Source organism: Pungitius pungitius, chromosome 17 (genome assembly GCF_949316345.1).
Source record: "Pungitius pungitius chromosome 17, fPunPun2.1, whole genome shotgun sequence".
Classification (NCBI taxonomy): Eukaryota; Metazoa; Chordata; class Actinopteri; order Perciformes; family Gasterosteidae; genus Pungitius; species Pungitius pungitius.
The window spans coordinates 12,101,863-12,115,196 of record NC_084916.1 but is presented as its reverse complement, the minus strand read 5'-3'; the positions used below and the strand labels follow the sequence as shown (position 1 = coordinate 12,115,196).

Below are 13,334 nucleotides of genomic sequence, written 5' to 3'. Positions count from 1 at the left end.
GAAGGAGCATATATACATACTGGTAATACTATTTTGGTGAAACTCCGGACCAGCAGGTGGGAGTGTTTCACCATTTTCTTTGCTTGTCAAAAAATATCCAGAAGAAACAGTCGTCAGCTTCCATGAACGAAGTCTGATGTGGCTAGCTCAATGTTAGCAAGGTAGCAGTAATGGTTGCCCTCTCCCTTGGATATTTTCCCCATCACTAACGCAACATGGGCAAGAGAGACAACCGAGTGGTGAGTCCCGTTACACGATTTTGACAATCCGATTCAGCATTGATGCACCATCATTTAGAAAGATGCTAAGCTAAACACAACCTACGCCTGGCGTTAGCGAAGCGGCTAGCTCGGGCTAGCCGACGTTAACGTATCCCTCCGCCGGGTCTTCTGATGCTAGCTAGGCCCGCACATTGGTCTCTTAACGTTAACGCCAGGGTGAACGTAGCCTTAACGGTTTTGAAGAAGAAGAAAAAAAAACACACATCATGTTGTCGTTAAGAGTTTCTAGGTGTGAGTTGCTTGGTTCATCGCCCTGAAGCCGAGCCTCGATCCACTCGATCCTCAGTGGTCGCATAGCTTCTGAAGCTAACATTAGCTCCCTTTGCATCATGTCTTTTTCATGCGGTGATGCTTTTCGTGTGTAAAGTTTGTGTTGTCGTTGTTTCCGGAACTCTATATACGGACTGGACATACTAGCAGGGCGCTGTTAAATTACTGCGAGGTAACGTAATAACAATAACGATGTTGTGTGTACCTAAATCGTGCAAGTTGGACCGTACACATATTCGACAGCTTAACAGTAACTTAACATAAGTGTTGCTGCAAAATCGTGTTGCCGTGTGGCGTTTAACGGCGTGATTGCTCATCCCAATGCGGTCTCTAGTATCTGGATGGATTTCAAACAATCTCTAAAATGCGTTTCTCTGTTCAGGCTTACATTAACCCCATCGCTGCTTCACGTTCAAGGGGACCGGCCAATAACGCCGGACCAACCATACAAGATTACTTAAGCAGACCTCGACCAACATGGTGAGTATGAGGTCAAACCCCCTTTCATGTCCTCGCATCGATGTCTGAGGGACACGCGTGCCCGATGGATCTGATGCTCTGATGTGTGTAACCCGGGGTTCTGTATAAAAACACTAATGCAGTGATTGGACGTTATGAATATTCATCTGTCAACAGCATCATGTCACCTTTTTTTTTTTTACATGTAGATACACATTCCTTTGTTCACCCGTAAAACATTCCAGGCGTTTCTTTTTTGCAAGAAATAAACGGTCTAGGAATCCTTTTATTAAATAATTATTAATAATGAAGCATTAAGTGGTGACATGAAAAGCTGCAGTTTGCTAGACGCCGTCCTCTCAAATAAGTCTCAGTTATGAGTTCTGTTTCACCGGATGTATTGTCTGTTCTTCAGGGAAGAGTTAAAGGAGCAGCTGGAGAAGAAGAAGAAGGGCTCTCGAGCCTTGGCTGACTTTGAGGACAAAATGAACGTGGTATGTTTGTTTTATTGAGACGGAAATCTCCACCTTAATGATCCCCATGTTTTTCATTACTTTTCTTCCATCTTTTTAATGTCAATAATTGACTCGCGTTATCAAAGTGTTATACCACAAAAAACATTCTCTATGTTTGGATGAAGGTAGAGATGCAAATCTTAAATTTGTGCTGTTTTCAGAAATGGAGGAAAGAACTGGCAAAAAACAGAGAGAAGTTGTTAGCTGGAAGTGAGAAAGAGAAAGACAAAAAGACAACAGAAAAGGAGAAGGAAAAAGAGGAGAAGAAAGAGAAAAAAGAGGTACGGTATCTCGCCTTCACAGTGGATGCATCATCATCATCATCGTCTTTTTTTTTTTCTTCTTTTTTTTTACTCACTTTGTCTTCTCATTTGTTCTTAGAAAAAGAAGAGAGACAAGAAGAAATCCAACAGGGTGAGGAGAGACCTCCAGTACTTTGATGGCCAGCATTACTACCCCCCCCCCCCCCCACACACACACACACACACACACACTGCTTGTACTCTGAGATGGTCTCTCATTCTGTTTCAAACAAGCAAATAACCTCAAATCTAATGAACCCTGCTTTTATTGTGTTTTGGTCAAGCATTCTTCATCTTCCTCCTCCTCCTCATCGAGTTCTGATTCCCCTAGCAGCTTCCTCACAGAATCCGAAGAGGTAAGTCATTGCCTTCAAAATATACTAGATGGAGAAAAATACATTGCAGTTAAGAAACATGGGGCTCCTGAAACCAGCACAAAACGAGATGCTCCCCTGCTGCATGTCAGTAATTAAACTTGACTTGATGCATTTTGTTACTATTATCTGCTGTTTTTCTATTGAAGCTACACTCTAGTAACAGCAGTACAGAAAGATAGTGACTCTTTCAAGCTCAAGTTGATCAGTTTGAAAACAATTATCTGTTTCTTGAGCCTTTTTTGCATCATCGGCTCAACGTCATCATTAATAATAGATCTTTTTGGAGCACTGACCTGTTTGATTGTATTTGGACTCGTGTGTACAGGATGAGAAAAAGAGTGTGAAAAAAAAGCGGAAGAGAAAGAAGTCATCGGCGAGGAGAGCGTCGGACAGCTCCGAGGGAGAATCCGATGCTGAAATCAAGGTTTTTCTCTTGTTTTAACAGTCCTGTAGAATCAGGCACAAGTGTTGAGAAAATTGAAATTAAAACGTTTTTTTTTTATGGGATACCTGTGTTTAATCAAATTGTTGTTTTTTCCTCTCAAGAAGAAAAAGAAAAGAATAAAGGAAGAGGGGGACAAAGATAAGGTAATTTATTATAATTCTGCAAACCCACCTCAAGTTACTGTTAAGAACTTTAAATGGGGATGACCTACATAAATAAACAAAAACCATGTACGAGGACATTAGCTATTTCTATATAGGTCTTCTTAGTGCTCACCATTGGCACCGCCGGCGCGGATTCTGCCCGAATTTGCGCACTAATCGTGCAGATTGAGCCCGTACTCCCTTTTTAACTCGGAATCGGCCTTCGTGCCGCCTTCGGCCTGCAGATCCTCCCTCCTCCCTCGGATCGGCCTGTTGGAGGCCGAAGCCGCACGACTGGGTCCACTAGAGAGAAAGGAGAGAGAAATTTCTTTGATGTGTTAGTTGTTTTAAGAAACATGTGAGCCCATTTAAAAAAAAAAATCAATTTGAATCATTCAAATAAAATTGAGTAGAATGATTATTTTAAAGTTCATATTTGTGATGCAAATCTTTGTCTCTCAGGATGACACGGGTCGTAAAAGAAAAAGGAAGGCGGAGCGAAGTCATAAAGACTCCTCATCAGAGTCATCTGCAGATTCTGAGGGGGAAGAAGGAGTAAGTATTATTCTCATAGTCTTGGATCTAACACATCCCTTTCACCACTGTTGCAATTTTTATTTTTATGAATAAACAAGTCATTACAAAACCCTTCTGACTCAAAGTAGACCTTGAGTGGTAAACCTCTCGCCTACACTCCTTGTTCCTCTTTTAGTTCTTTATTCCTCTATTTCTATTAGGTGGAAGGAAATTCTCTTTACAATCACGCAGGTATCCGTGTGATACCTGGTGCAACAAGAGTCTGTTTATTAGTATCAGTTACATTTCTGGCAGCTTTTATCAACTTTTGTCAGTTAAGTCATAAATATATAACGTTTAGTATATCAGTACAGTTCTTTGGACAATCAAACATTGTTCACGGCGGTCATCTGATGTTGTTTATTTCCTGTTCTACACACTAGGCTTCTATATTGGATCCATCAGTACGAGACTAATAACAGATAAATCTCTGTCTCTCATTTTTGCAAGACTTCCTTTTGCAGAGTAGTTGTGTAAGCCCGGCGGCTTAAACATACACCTACACAGCGTTGTATTACGCAACTGCCAAGATTAAATCTATGCTTAACGAGTGCATGCTAGCTCACGCCCTCGTCCAGGTGTGCACGCTTTCTGTCTGTCACGTTTCATTGGGAGGTCTGATAAATAGTCATTTAAAACAACAACAAAAAGTAATATTAAGTATATATTAATATTGTTTTCCAAGCAGGTACGTAATTGAATCAAAATGTCAATTTGTTTTTCCTATTAAGCCTGTTATTGGATGATAATTTTTTGTAATTACTCCAAACGGCAGTTGCTTTGTACACTCCATAGTTGTGAAATAATATTGTTGCATCAAGGGACTTTTCATGGTGGGATGAGACTTCCCTCAATTCGTAATCTCATTTCAACTTTCCCACCGATAGGCAGACGCCAAGAAGAAAAAGAGAAGTAGTGAGGAAAAGGAGAAAATAACGGTGAGAGATCCACTTCTTTATAGTTGGTTATCTTCACGATGAAGATTGGGGTTCGAAGTCATAACAACAGGATGACTTCACATATTGATTAAGATCTAGCACGTAGTATCCTCTGAAAGAATACGTCTCAAAGTAACCCCCTGTATCTGATGCCTACTTTTGAAGAGAAATGACTTGGACACAAACATCCAATGTTTTACGTTCACAGGACAAATCCAAGAAGAAACGGAAAAAGAAGCACAAGAAGCACGGCAGGAGCAAGAAGAAGAAGGCGGCGTCTCAGTCGGACTCGGAGCCGGATAAACAGCCGCGGCGTTACGGGTCGCTCATCCTCCTGGCGGTCCACAAGTAGTGTTATTTGGCTTTTGAGCAGCATCCAGCGTTGCTCCTCTTGCTTCATCGAGAGGCAGACTGACCCCCGTGAGGCTGTGGTTCGGAGGGGGGAGTTCATTAGAGGGAGGCACCCGTCCCTCTAGGTGGAAACTACCGGTACATGTCTTCTGTTGATTTCTTCACCACCAATGCTTTTTTTTTCTTCTTTTTTTTTCATTTTTTAGTAATGGTTCCTTCTACCATGGGACTGCTATTAACTCCTTCACCCCTCACTTTTGAGATTACAATGTGAACGGCACCCGTCTTCGTGTTCACACGTGCTGGCCCTCTCGGAGTCGCTCACTCCGCTTAATTCCCAGTGTGCCGGATGAGTCCGCCTCGAGGCGTGCACGCAGACCAGATGACCTGATGTCTCGCCAGCCTCATATTGAAGTTGGACTTATGATAAGAAATGTGAGCTTCCACATTCAAACACGGGATAATTGTTTTCCGATAGACGAGATTGTTGCACTGCAGTGTAAATGTATAAACAATTTCATTAATAAAGTATTGTTTTAGCTTTCCGCGCTGTTAAGTAGTCAGAACCATTTATCTCGAGACTCTTAAGTTATGTTGTGTGTTTGTGTATATATGTGTATGAATGGTCACCCTGCCCACTTAATACAATCTGTTACAAATACGGGTATGCAGTGTTTCACTTCTTTCAACTTTAAGGATCGATCAATAATATAGTGCAACAATAACAATATATCAGTAGTTTTAGACTCAGTTGCCTTGTTATATTCAGTCTATTAAACAGATTACATAACAATTTGTATATCTAATGTACTTTATTAACACTGGATACCGTCTGCATTCATCAGTTAGTGAAGAAAGTACTCTGATCACTGCCATACAAGTGCATTTGTGTAACTTTGTGTAACATGTAACTAGATTGGTGTAAATTGTAAGGTCCTATTTTATTCCTCACATGTTTTCAGTAGAGTAATCCTAATACGATAATGGACACATCACAGTTTCTTTCCCGTTCTGAAGGCCGAATCCATTGCGTGTGCTACATTTGATTCGCTGAAAAAGATGAGACCTCTTGGAAGATTATTTCCAATGCGTCGAAAATAAAGCAGCGTCTTGATGTAGGTGACGAAGGTGGAGCTCACTTCAACGACTTGGCCTTGCAGGTGGAGGGTCATCAGCTGAGTGGAAACATCTGAGCTCCTCAGCAACCAGCCCACTGGCACTTCAAGCTGGCCTCTTATGATGCCTTTAAAAAAAAAAAAATTCTTCTTTGTCTGCTTGGCTGTGGGAACCTCACTCGTGTCATGGCCGTGCAAACTGGTTTGTGACAATAGCCGTTTTCTTTTCTGAGCTGATCATATCTATGTGATGTCTTAATCAGCACGATAAGTAACGTTACAGAGGGAAATAGGAGGCAAATGGAGATACTCAAAGTACTTGTTCCTATGCATTTTAAAGTTCTTTAGTTTGACTGGATTCTTTAACTGCATTGATGCAGAACATTGCTTAATGACTTGTTGAAAGTTGCTTGGCTTGCTCAATTCCTCATTGAGTGGATCTAAAGGTTTATGCGGTTTGAGACATTTAAAGTACCTCATTTTTTTAAATCCATCACCATGAATACCTCTTTGCGCTTTTACAGACGGGTCTCCTGAACAGTTGTTTGGTCTCAACGGTCACTTTGCGTCCTTCATTCTGGTGCACGGGTGTGTTTGCAGTATCATACAATGACATCATAAAACATACATTTTTAACTTCCCAAAACTGAACTGTGATCTGCCATCTACAGGACAGGGGGGGGCGTTTTGACTTCAGATTCAGTTCGGAGGGAGTGTCCGATCTGCCTTTTATAAAGCAGTGCATTCGTGGTTCAGTTCAGAGGAAGTTTGAGACGAAGGGCAGTGAATCACTTGACTTGCAAGGTAAGTGATTAAAATAACCAACGTGTCTTACCCTATATCATCAATCGGCACATAATTGTGCACATAATCATGTCATTGTTTATAATCAGCAACAACTTATGAGTACTTTTCTGTTGTGAGTGAAAGGAAGATCATTATTTAGGCAAAAATGAAACTGAAACTTGCAAAGAACAAGTGAGTTTCACAACCTGATTTTTAAACCGAAAAAATTCTGCAATTTGTTTTCCCCAAACCTAACATAATGTATCACATTACAACATATATATTTTTTAAATGAGCCACATGCTTGCATTTTGCAGATGTTGGGGGTGACTCTGTGGTTGTTGGGAGCGTTTTTTTGTGCCTCCTGTGCCATCACGTGTCCAGATGGGAGCACCTGCTCTAATATTTCCACCTGCTGTAAGACAAAACACGGGTACAGCTGCTGTCACTACCCAAACGTGAGTCTCTCGATAAGCATTTCATGGTATTCGATTTTAAGCCGATAACGTTATTCAACGTGTCGCAAATGCTCCACCTTTTCACCTCTGTCCGTAGGCCGTGTGTTGCTCTGACTTGACCCACTGCTGCCCTTCGGGGTTTCACTGTAACTCGGTTTCCCAAGTGTGTGAGCGAACGCCGTGGATGATGATCCCCGTGGTGAAGAAGCAGGCCGCAGAGGAACCTGGTTCTCTCGTCCTACCTGTTTCTCCCCTTCAGGAGCCCGTGAAAAAACAAGTGCCAGGCCAAAAAAAGAGCTCAGTTGTTCATTGTGACAACTATTACGCGTGTCCAGATGGCACGACTTGCTGCAGACACCCCAAAGGTGCTTGGTTCTGTTGCCTGTACTCTCCGGTGAGTATTTTGCAGTAACTGCTACGATCCACTTATAACATGACTGGCATAGCCCTCTAACCCATTTTTTTTGTCATGTAGCAGTTGATGGTGTAATAACTAACCTTCCAATTTTTGTAAAATGCAGGGATGGTGTTGTCTGGATGGCTTCCACTGTTGCCCTTATGGCTACGACTGTGACCTCACTTACACGCACTGTGTGAGACAAGGCCTGCGCTATCCCTTCAGCCCCAACAAAGGTTTGGACTCAGTGCCGGCCTCTCTCATTTTGCCTCCAGAGGAAAAAAGCAGCCTGCAAGAGGTAGGAAAAACTATAAATGTATACTGCAATTGGATGCCAGAATGCCCATTCAGTTTTAATTTAAAGTTTAATATATGGGATCAGTTATGAAAAACACATTTTTTTAAACGAGCATTTTGGCTGCATTTAGGAAGAGGGTTTTTCGCATCTTTCCACGCAGGAATTTAGCGTCTAAATCAAGATGTGACCTCAACAGCGGTGGGCTTGTTGGCTTGTCTTTGCATTCCTGACTATAACATTTAATCTAGCTACACGTACAAAGTGTTAAACTCTTAATGGATACAAATCTTAATACTTTCCCAATGCTGTAATAAAATATCTCTTAACAATTAATTGACTCTGTATATTAAAGTTCCCTCGTCGTGACAAATCTTTTTACTTGGATTACTTTTTCATCAGATATTTAAAAAAATTACTGTGTGTCAATGAATATATCGCGATCCAGGGAATAATGTTTGCAATATATTTACCTTTTGCAGACACCAGTGACCGCTCTGACCGACGCAAATGGTGTCAGCGCCGTGGATGGAGTCATTCGCTGTGATTCATCGTTCTACTGCGCAGCAGGAACAACTTGCTGCAGAGCACAGACAGGCCAATGGAACTGCTGTCCCTACCCACTGGTATGAACTGGCCATGAGTTTTTCAAGCCATCATAAAGTAATGGCGCATTGATGGGAAGTAGGACCATTTGATAAACGCTCTTAGACAAATTGGATTGTAGAGGCGGGGCGAGTTTGAAAATGTCTGCTTTTAAAAATGTATATTAATTTGTCTAACGTCAAGACTTGTTTTGATTCAGGGCCAGTGTTGTGCAGATGGACGACACTGCTGTATGTATGGCTATACGTGTGACTCCACCTCCCAGTCATGTACTAGCGGCTACTCTGAGATCCCCTCAGGAACACAAGAAGCTGCCAAAACCGACTGAGGTTTTTTTTTTTTTTCATTCTCATACTTTTCTCCAGATCAAATCTAATGCGTCATCAGTCCTAAATGAGTGAATGATGCGCTCAATAAACAATGGATCTCATGGTTGTGTGTGTGTGTGTTTTTTTTTAATGATGATGAATTTAGTGTTCTCTGAATTGGTTCTCACATGGGATGGGATTTACACATTTTTTATTTTTATTAAGCAGTGTAGCAACTTTCCATTCAGCAGGTTGAAGCCCAACCATTTCTTTGGTTAAGGAAATATGTTTAATTTTCTTTTGAGATTGAGAAGTCATGACAAACTATGTGCTGACCACGAACCATTTCTAATGCAAGCAGATGATGGCATTCTTTAATTTAAAAAAATCTGACTTTAAAAAAATACATACTTTATAAAAGAACAGACGGTACTTTTCTCATCACATCCGGCTGGACTACTTCCGTGGTTCGCGGCCCGTTCGCGTGTGGTTCCGGGTGGAGGTGAGGACTTTTCAAAACGGTGGGAAGATGAGCCAACTCGAAGAGCTCAAAGTGTTCGTCTCCGAGCGGCTTCACGCTGCCGCCTCTGAAATATTCGGTGCTGTTGAAAAAACGATAACCGACTACGAGGAGAAGTGCGCCCGTCTGAAGGAGGAGAACGACCGTAACCGGTCCCTGTTGGACATTATTCTCAAAACAAAATCGCAAAAGAAGGAAGGTGGGTTTTATGGCGGAGCGACTCGCAAGTGTTGACGTTAATTGGTGCCGATTAACGTCACGTGTCTTTCTGTGGAAGTAGAACGCTGCAAATAACGGTCAGCTGACGTAAATTCTTTATCTTTATAACGTTAGCTAAGGGTAGCTAAATTAACTCGCTAGCTAGCTAGCTTAATCGATTCCTAGTGCCGATTATTGGGCCTCATTGAATATACTAATTCAATAGGAAAGTTATAACGTTATTGTTCAAACCGGTATTCCTCCTTCGGGCCAAAACCATCACCGCTGTTCAGGTTATCTTCCACGATGCGGGTAGTGGTTGCTTATTAAATGTCGCATGCCGGCCGTGTCAACACCATGGAGTAATGAAAATGCCATGTTTAAAACGTAAGAACAATAAAGGTATTACTATTAAGCATATTTTAGGTTTCCACCTGGCTACAAATTGGCCTAAACTAACGTTGGGTTTCCATGTTATGACAATATTCTGTGTGTATGTTATTTTTATGAGGTCAGTGTTTTGCACTTTTTAGAAGTCCCACCTAAAGTAACGCACACCTCAACAATCCGGTCATCGTAACACTGCCTACAGGTGAGTGGGGCTGAGATACAAAGGGCGCACGGTTCAAACTGCCTCTTCACCCGGATGCAAATCCACTATTTTTTTCTAACTTTATTGAGATTTGAGCACAACACAGTGACATGGAAGTAGCACAGCCTCTTAAATAAATCCATCTATCTTCTTTTATTTCAGTACTTTCTTTCTGTGGCTAAATGCGAGGCTTTAGTTAAGACGATAAAAGGTTTCTCTATTTGTTCATGTAGCCCATAACTGGTCATTTGGCCAATGTTTTGTCAACCTACCACATCCAGTCTGACTAATCAATGGTAACAACGTATTTGTATGTCCTCTGACTTACTTTATTAAGCTGTCACTGGGAAGTGGGTCCTCAATTTATTTTTTAGCACGCACAACATACATGTCCCTCTCTATTGCTTCAGCCTTGACATCTTCTAATCACGACATGTTCTGATCGTATGAAATAATGTTTTTTGGTATTTTTTGTGCTTCTCTTTACTCTTCAGTAGCTCAACCTATCAAAAGCAGCCCGGCTCCTCCTGCTGCTACAACTACTGCTACAACGGCTGCTGCTGCTGCTGCTGCTGGTTTTCCAGGTGCATCACATTTAAGTCCTCCCCGCAAGGCCAGAGACCCACCCCGCAACTCCAGTGGTAGGATTCAAGTAACGTCAGTCTATTAAAGTCCTCTGTAACGCTGGGGGGTGGGGGGTGGGGGGGGGACAGGATTGGGTGAAGTTGTGTTTCAAACATGCACACCATTAACCACTGTTAGTCACTCAAGTGTAATGTGCAGTCATTATGTTGTAAAAACATGATATTACTGTTCAGTACAAGCTGGTTCACCATTACTAAAATTATATTGATGTAACGTCATACTGTCATCTGTCTTATGCCTCCATTGAAGGGAGAGGCCATTTCCGTCATTCTCTATAAGGACCTTGTTGAAATGTGTCATAACTAGTAATTTTATGAAATGCCAACTATCTTGTAAAGTATTTAGATGTTATTCTAATGTATTTTGCAGAATTTCAGTGCTCCTTTACCTCACGCACAGACTTACTAAAGTTTGCCACCGGTGGCGACTGTCGCTTCTGCTTGAAGAAAATTCCAGCCACTGAGAGACATTTGACAAAGAAACATTATCTATTAGCTGTGAAATTCACTGCAGGTGGCACTGGTAAGTTTCGTTACCATTGAAATTCAATTCTACATCAATACTCTGTGAAGCGTCGAGTCATTTTAAGTGTTGGCATCTAGTAAGTAGGTTATCTTTTCTCTTTTCAGACAGATTTGTTGTACCATGCACATGCACAGACTTGATCCAGGGAAGAAGTCACTGGCACTGCCCGTATTGCTCGAAGATCATTTATCGGAAATGTAACTTTGAGGTGCACATATCTAAACAACATGGTGCGTACGATTTCGAAAACAAAACAAGATTTTGTTTTAATCATTCCTTTCTTGTGTTGTAAAAATGTTTAAGTTCTGCTTTAGTGAAACGCTTCCAAAAAAGCTGTGTGATTCCACTAATAATAAGGGTAATTTTTATTTTTTGCACTGACACTATGTAGTTGACTACACTGTCTTTTCAATTTACAGGTCATGCAATACTGCCCCAAAACCGGGACAAAGGTTAGTTTACGAAATATCTGATAAAAAAATAAATGTTCCCCTTTGAGATTTAAAAATAATTATTTAAACAGTGTGACATCACTAATTGTTAATACTAGTTTATGGTAACAATGTTGGCCTAACTACTTCTGATTTAAAATACTTTGCATCGCCATGACAACGGTGTTTGTCCTACTGGGGAAATATTCTGGGCTTTCCTTAGTTTTCATTCACAGCAGCTCAGAAATGCATAGTTTGAATTATTCTCCAACAGTCAGCTGTCTTTGTAATAAAATACATTGTTCTGTCCTTCCTGTAGACATTGATCAGCCCTCTGTCTCTGCCATTGAAGAGGAGGTTCCCCTGAGTCCAGAACCCTGGTGTAAGCAGGAACTTTGCAGTCTGGACCACGAGGACCAGCGGGCTTCACTGTTGCGTGATGTTAAAGAAGAAAAGGAAATCTGCACACAAGGTCTGGTCGAAGAGCTTGTCAACCTGACTCTCACTGCGTGTACAAACTTGTGAACCAATTGAAATGTTGTTTTCCCTTTTTCCCCAGTGAGTCATCCTGGGTGGCAGAACTCAGGTGATCTGCAGATTGAAGGTAAGCAAGTACAAAGCACTCAAAGTTCAGAGGAACATCACGCTCAAGGCTCTGAATTCAGCATTGCCTTTGCGGACGGTTACGTTCAAGACCTCAGCGAAGTGAACAGTGTGGAAAAAAGCAAGGGACATCAGCTTCCTAATTCTTCAAATGAACCACTGGAACCACTACCTAATAGTGAGGTTGTGGGAATGGGCAAGCCAACTGGGGAATCTCAGCAAAGCACACCTTGTTTAAAGGCACATAGCATCAAGAGGAAACTGCGTGTGAAGACAAACAAATCTTTGGCCACCTTGGGTTTGAGTACAAAGACTCAGTGTGTCAGTCAGAATCCCACCGGTCCCTATTGTTGCAAAGCATGTGGAAAAGCTTTTTATTACATGTACACACTGAAGACACATGTGCGAACACATGCCGGGGATAAAATCCGTGTTTGTGGAATCTGTGGAAGACATCTGGACTCTATGGAGAGTTTAGCCCAGCACATTCAAAACCACACAAAGAGGAACAAATGTGGTATCTGTGGCAAACAATTTTCTAATAATTCCCGTCTGAAGTGCCATCTGCGGTTTCACAGACCAAGGGGTCTAAATATCATGTCGTTGACTTAAATACCATGTGACTAGGGCAGGAGATTCCGTCCAGGAATATAGCTATGGGATAGTTCAATCCTTGAGATGCCGTCTAGGAATGTACCTATGGGAGCTAGTTCAATCCTTGTTTTGTTGTTCATGGTATGTACCTAATGGGATAGTTCAATACTTGTTTTGTTGTTCATCATATGTACCTATGGGATAGTTCAATCCTTGTTTTGTTGTTCATTGATTCCTACAAAATTTTGTATCGCTATACCATTTTGTAGTCTTTAATAAAAATAAAAAAACATATTTGAAGTTGGTCATCAGTTTCAAAGTGAGAGACTGTCACTATTATACATTTTGGTGCTATAATAAATAAACTATTGTTTTAATATGCTGTTGCCTCTAAACTGATTATTAGAATCCCAACACTGTATTTTTAAATTATTTCGAATAGTTTGACAAACCTTTAATAATATTACAATAAATCGCAAAATGCATCAGCCTGCCTTTTTATATGACTTAACGTTATTATTTTATATCAATAACGTCATGTTCAATGAATAATGACCAATGCAAAGAAAAGTTCCGAGTTTTGGTTCCAACTCTCCGGTACCGA

The 13,334-nt window shown here is 41.2% G+C and overlaps 3 protein-coding genes across 8 annotated transcripts; all 3 read left to right on the top strand.

Annotated features, from left to right (window-relative positions):
- Positions 1–82: 82 nt before the first annotated feature.
- fam133b (family with sequence similarity 133 member B) lies at positions 83–5,209 on the top strand. Of its 2 annotated transcripts, none has more exons than XM_037473683.2 (11): positions 83–239; positions 934–1,031; positions 1,426–1,504; positions 1,687–1,806; positions 1,907–1,939; positions 2,112–2,183; positions 2,530–2,628; positions 2,754–2,792; positions 3,255–3,347; positions 4,256–4,306; positions 4,515–5,209. In XM_037473683.2, exons 1-11 carry the CDS (start codon positions 216–218, stop codon positions 4,656–4,658), a joined length of 852 nt encoding a protein of 283 aa, XP_037329580.1. In that variant the 5' UTR covers positions 83–215; the 3' UTR covers positions 4,659–5,209. The 2 variants fall into 2 exon arrangements, with proteins under 2 accessions (XP_037329580.1, XP_037329579.1); XM_037473682.2 differs by having other exon boundaries at positions 2,751–2,792.
- Positions 5,210–6,466: 1,257 nt separating this feature from the next.
- Positions 6,467–8,658, top strand: LOC119218904 (progranulin-like). The gene is made up of 6 exons (XM_037473681.2): positions 6,467–6,576; positions 6,876–7,016; positions 7,114–7,410; positions 7,538–7,711; positions 8,191–8,334; positions 8,514–8,658. The coding sequence occupies exons 2-6, from the start codon at positions 6,876–6,878 to the stop codon at positions 8,640–8,642; spliced, it is 885 nt and encodes a 294-aa protein (XP_037329578.2). The 5' UTR covers positions 6,467–6,576; the 3' UTR covers positions 8,643–8,658.
- A 427-nt stretch (positions 8,659–9,085) lies between these two features.
- LOC119219690 (zinc finger protein 234-like) lies at positions 9,086–13,080 on the top strand. Of its 5 annotated transcripts, XR_009942656.1 has the most exons (8): positions 9,086–9,341; positions 9,874–9,932; positions 10,427–10,573; positions 10,947–11,099; positions 11,207–11,332; positions 11,522–11,554; positions 11,853–12,005; positions 12,093–13,080. XR_009942656.1 is itself a non-coding variant. In XM_062558627.1 (7 exons), exons 1-7 carry the CDS (start codon positions 9,152–9,154, stop codon positions 12,746–12,748), a joined length of 1,455 nt encoding a protein of 484 aa, XP_062414611.1. In that variant the 5' UTR covers positions 9,090–9,151; the 3' UTR covers positions 12,749–13,079. The 5 variants fall into 5 exon arrangements, 3 of the variants coding, with proteins under 3 accessions (XP_062414611.1, XP_062414612.1, XP_037330927.2); XR_009942655.1 differs by having other exon boundaries at positions 9,088–9,932; positions 12,093–13,079; XM_062558627.1 differs by lacking the exon at positions 9,874–9,932 and having other exon boundaries at positions 9,090–9,341; positions 10,430–10,573; positions 12,093–13,079.
- The last annotated feature ends 254 nt before the right edge of the window (positions 13,081–13,334 follow it).

What these genes read in the sequence shown, in the direction of transcription:
- fam133b (XM_037473682.2), top strand. Translation starts at nt 216, where the DNA reads ATGGGCAAGAGAGACAACCGAGTG. An exon ending in TCCTCACAGAATCCGAAGAG is followed by an intron (nt 2,184 to 2,529) that starts GTAAGTCATTGC and finishes TCGTGTGTACAG; the next exon opens with GATGAGAAAAAGAGTGTGAA. An exon ending in AAGAGGGGGACAAAGATAAG is followed by an intron (nt 2,793 to 3,254) that starts GTAATTTATTAT and finishes TTTGTCTCTCAG; the next exon opens with GATGACACGGGTCGTAAAAG.
- LOC119218904 (XM_037473681.2), top strand. Translation starts at nt 6,876, where the DNA reads ATGTTGGGGGTGACTCTGTGGTTGTTGGGAGCGTTTTTTTGTGCCTCC. An exon ending in GCTGCTGTCACTACCCAAAC is followed by an intron (nt 7,017 to 7,113) that starts GTGAGTCTCTCG and finishes CTCTGTCCGTAG; the next exon opens with GCCGTGTGTTGCTCTGACTT. An exon ending in ACTGCTGTCCCTACCCACTG is followed by an intron (nt 8,335 to 8,513) that starts GTATGAACTGGC and finishes GTTTTGATTCAG; the next exon opens with GGCCAGTGTTGTGCAGATGG.
- LOC119219690 (XM_037475030.2), top strand. Translation starts at nt 9,152, where the DNA reads ATGAGCCAACTCGAAGAGCTCAAAGTGTTCGTCTCCGAGCGGCTTCAC. An exon ending in AAAATCGCAAAAGAAGGAAG is followed by an intron (nt 9,342 to 10,426) that starts GTGGGTTTTATG and finishes TTTACTCTTCAG; the next exon opens with TAGCTCAACCTATCAAAAGC. An exon ending in CCCACCCCGCAACTCCAGTG is followed by an intron (nt 10,574 to 10,946) that starts GTAGGATTCAAG and finishes TGTATTTTGCAG; the next exon opens with AATTTCAGTGCTCCTTTACC.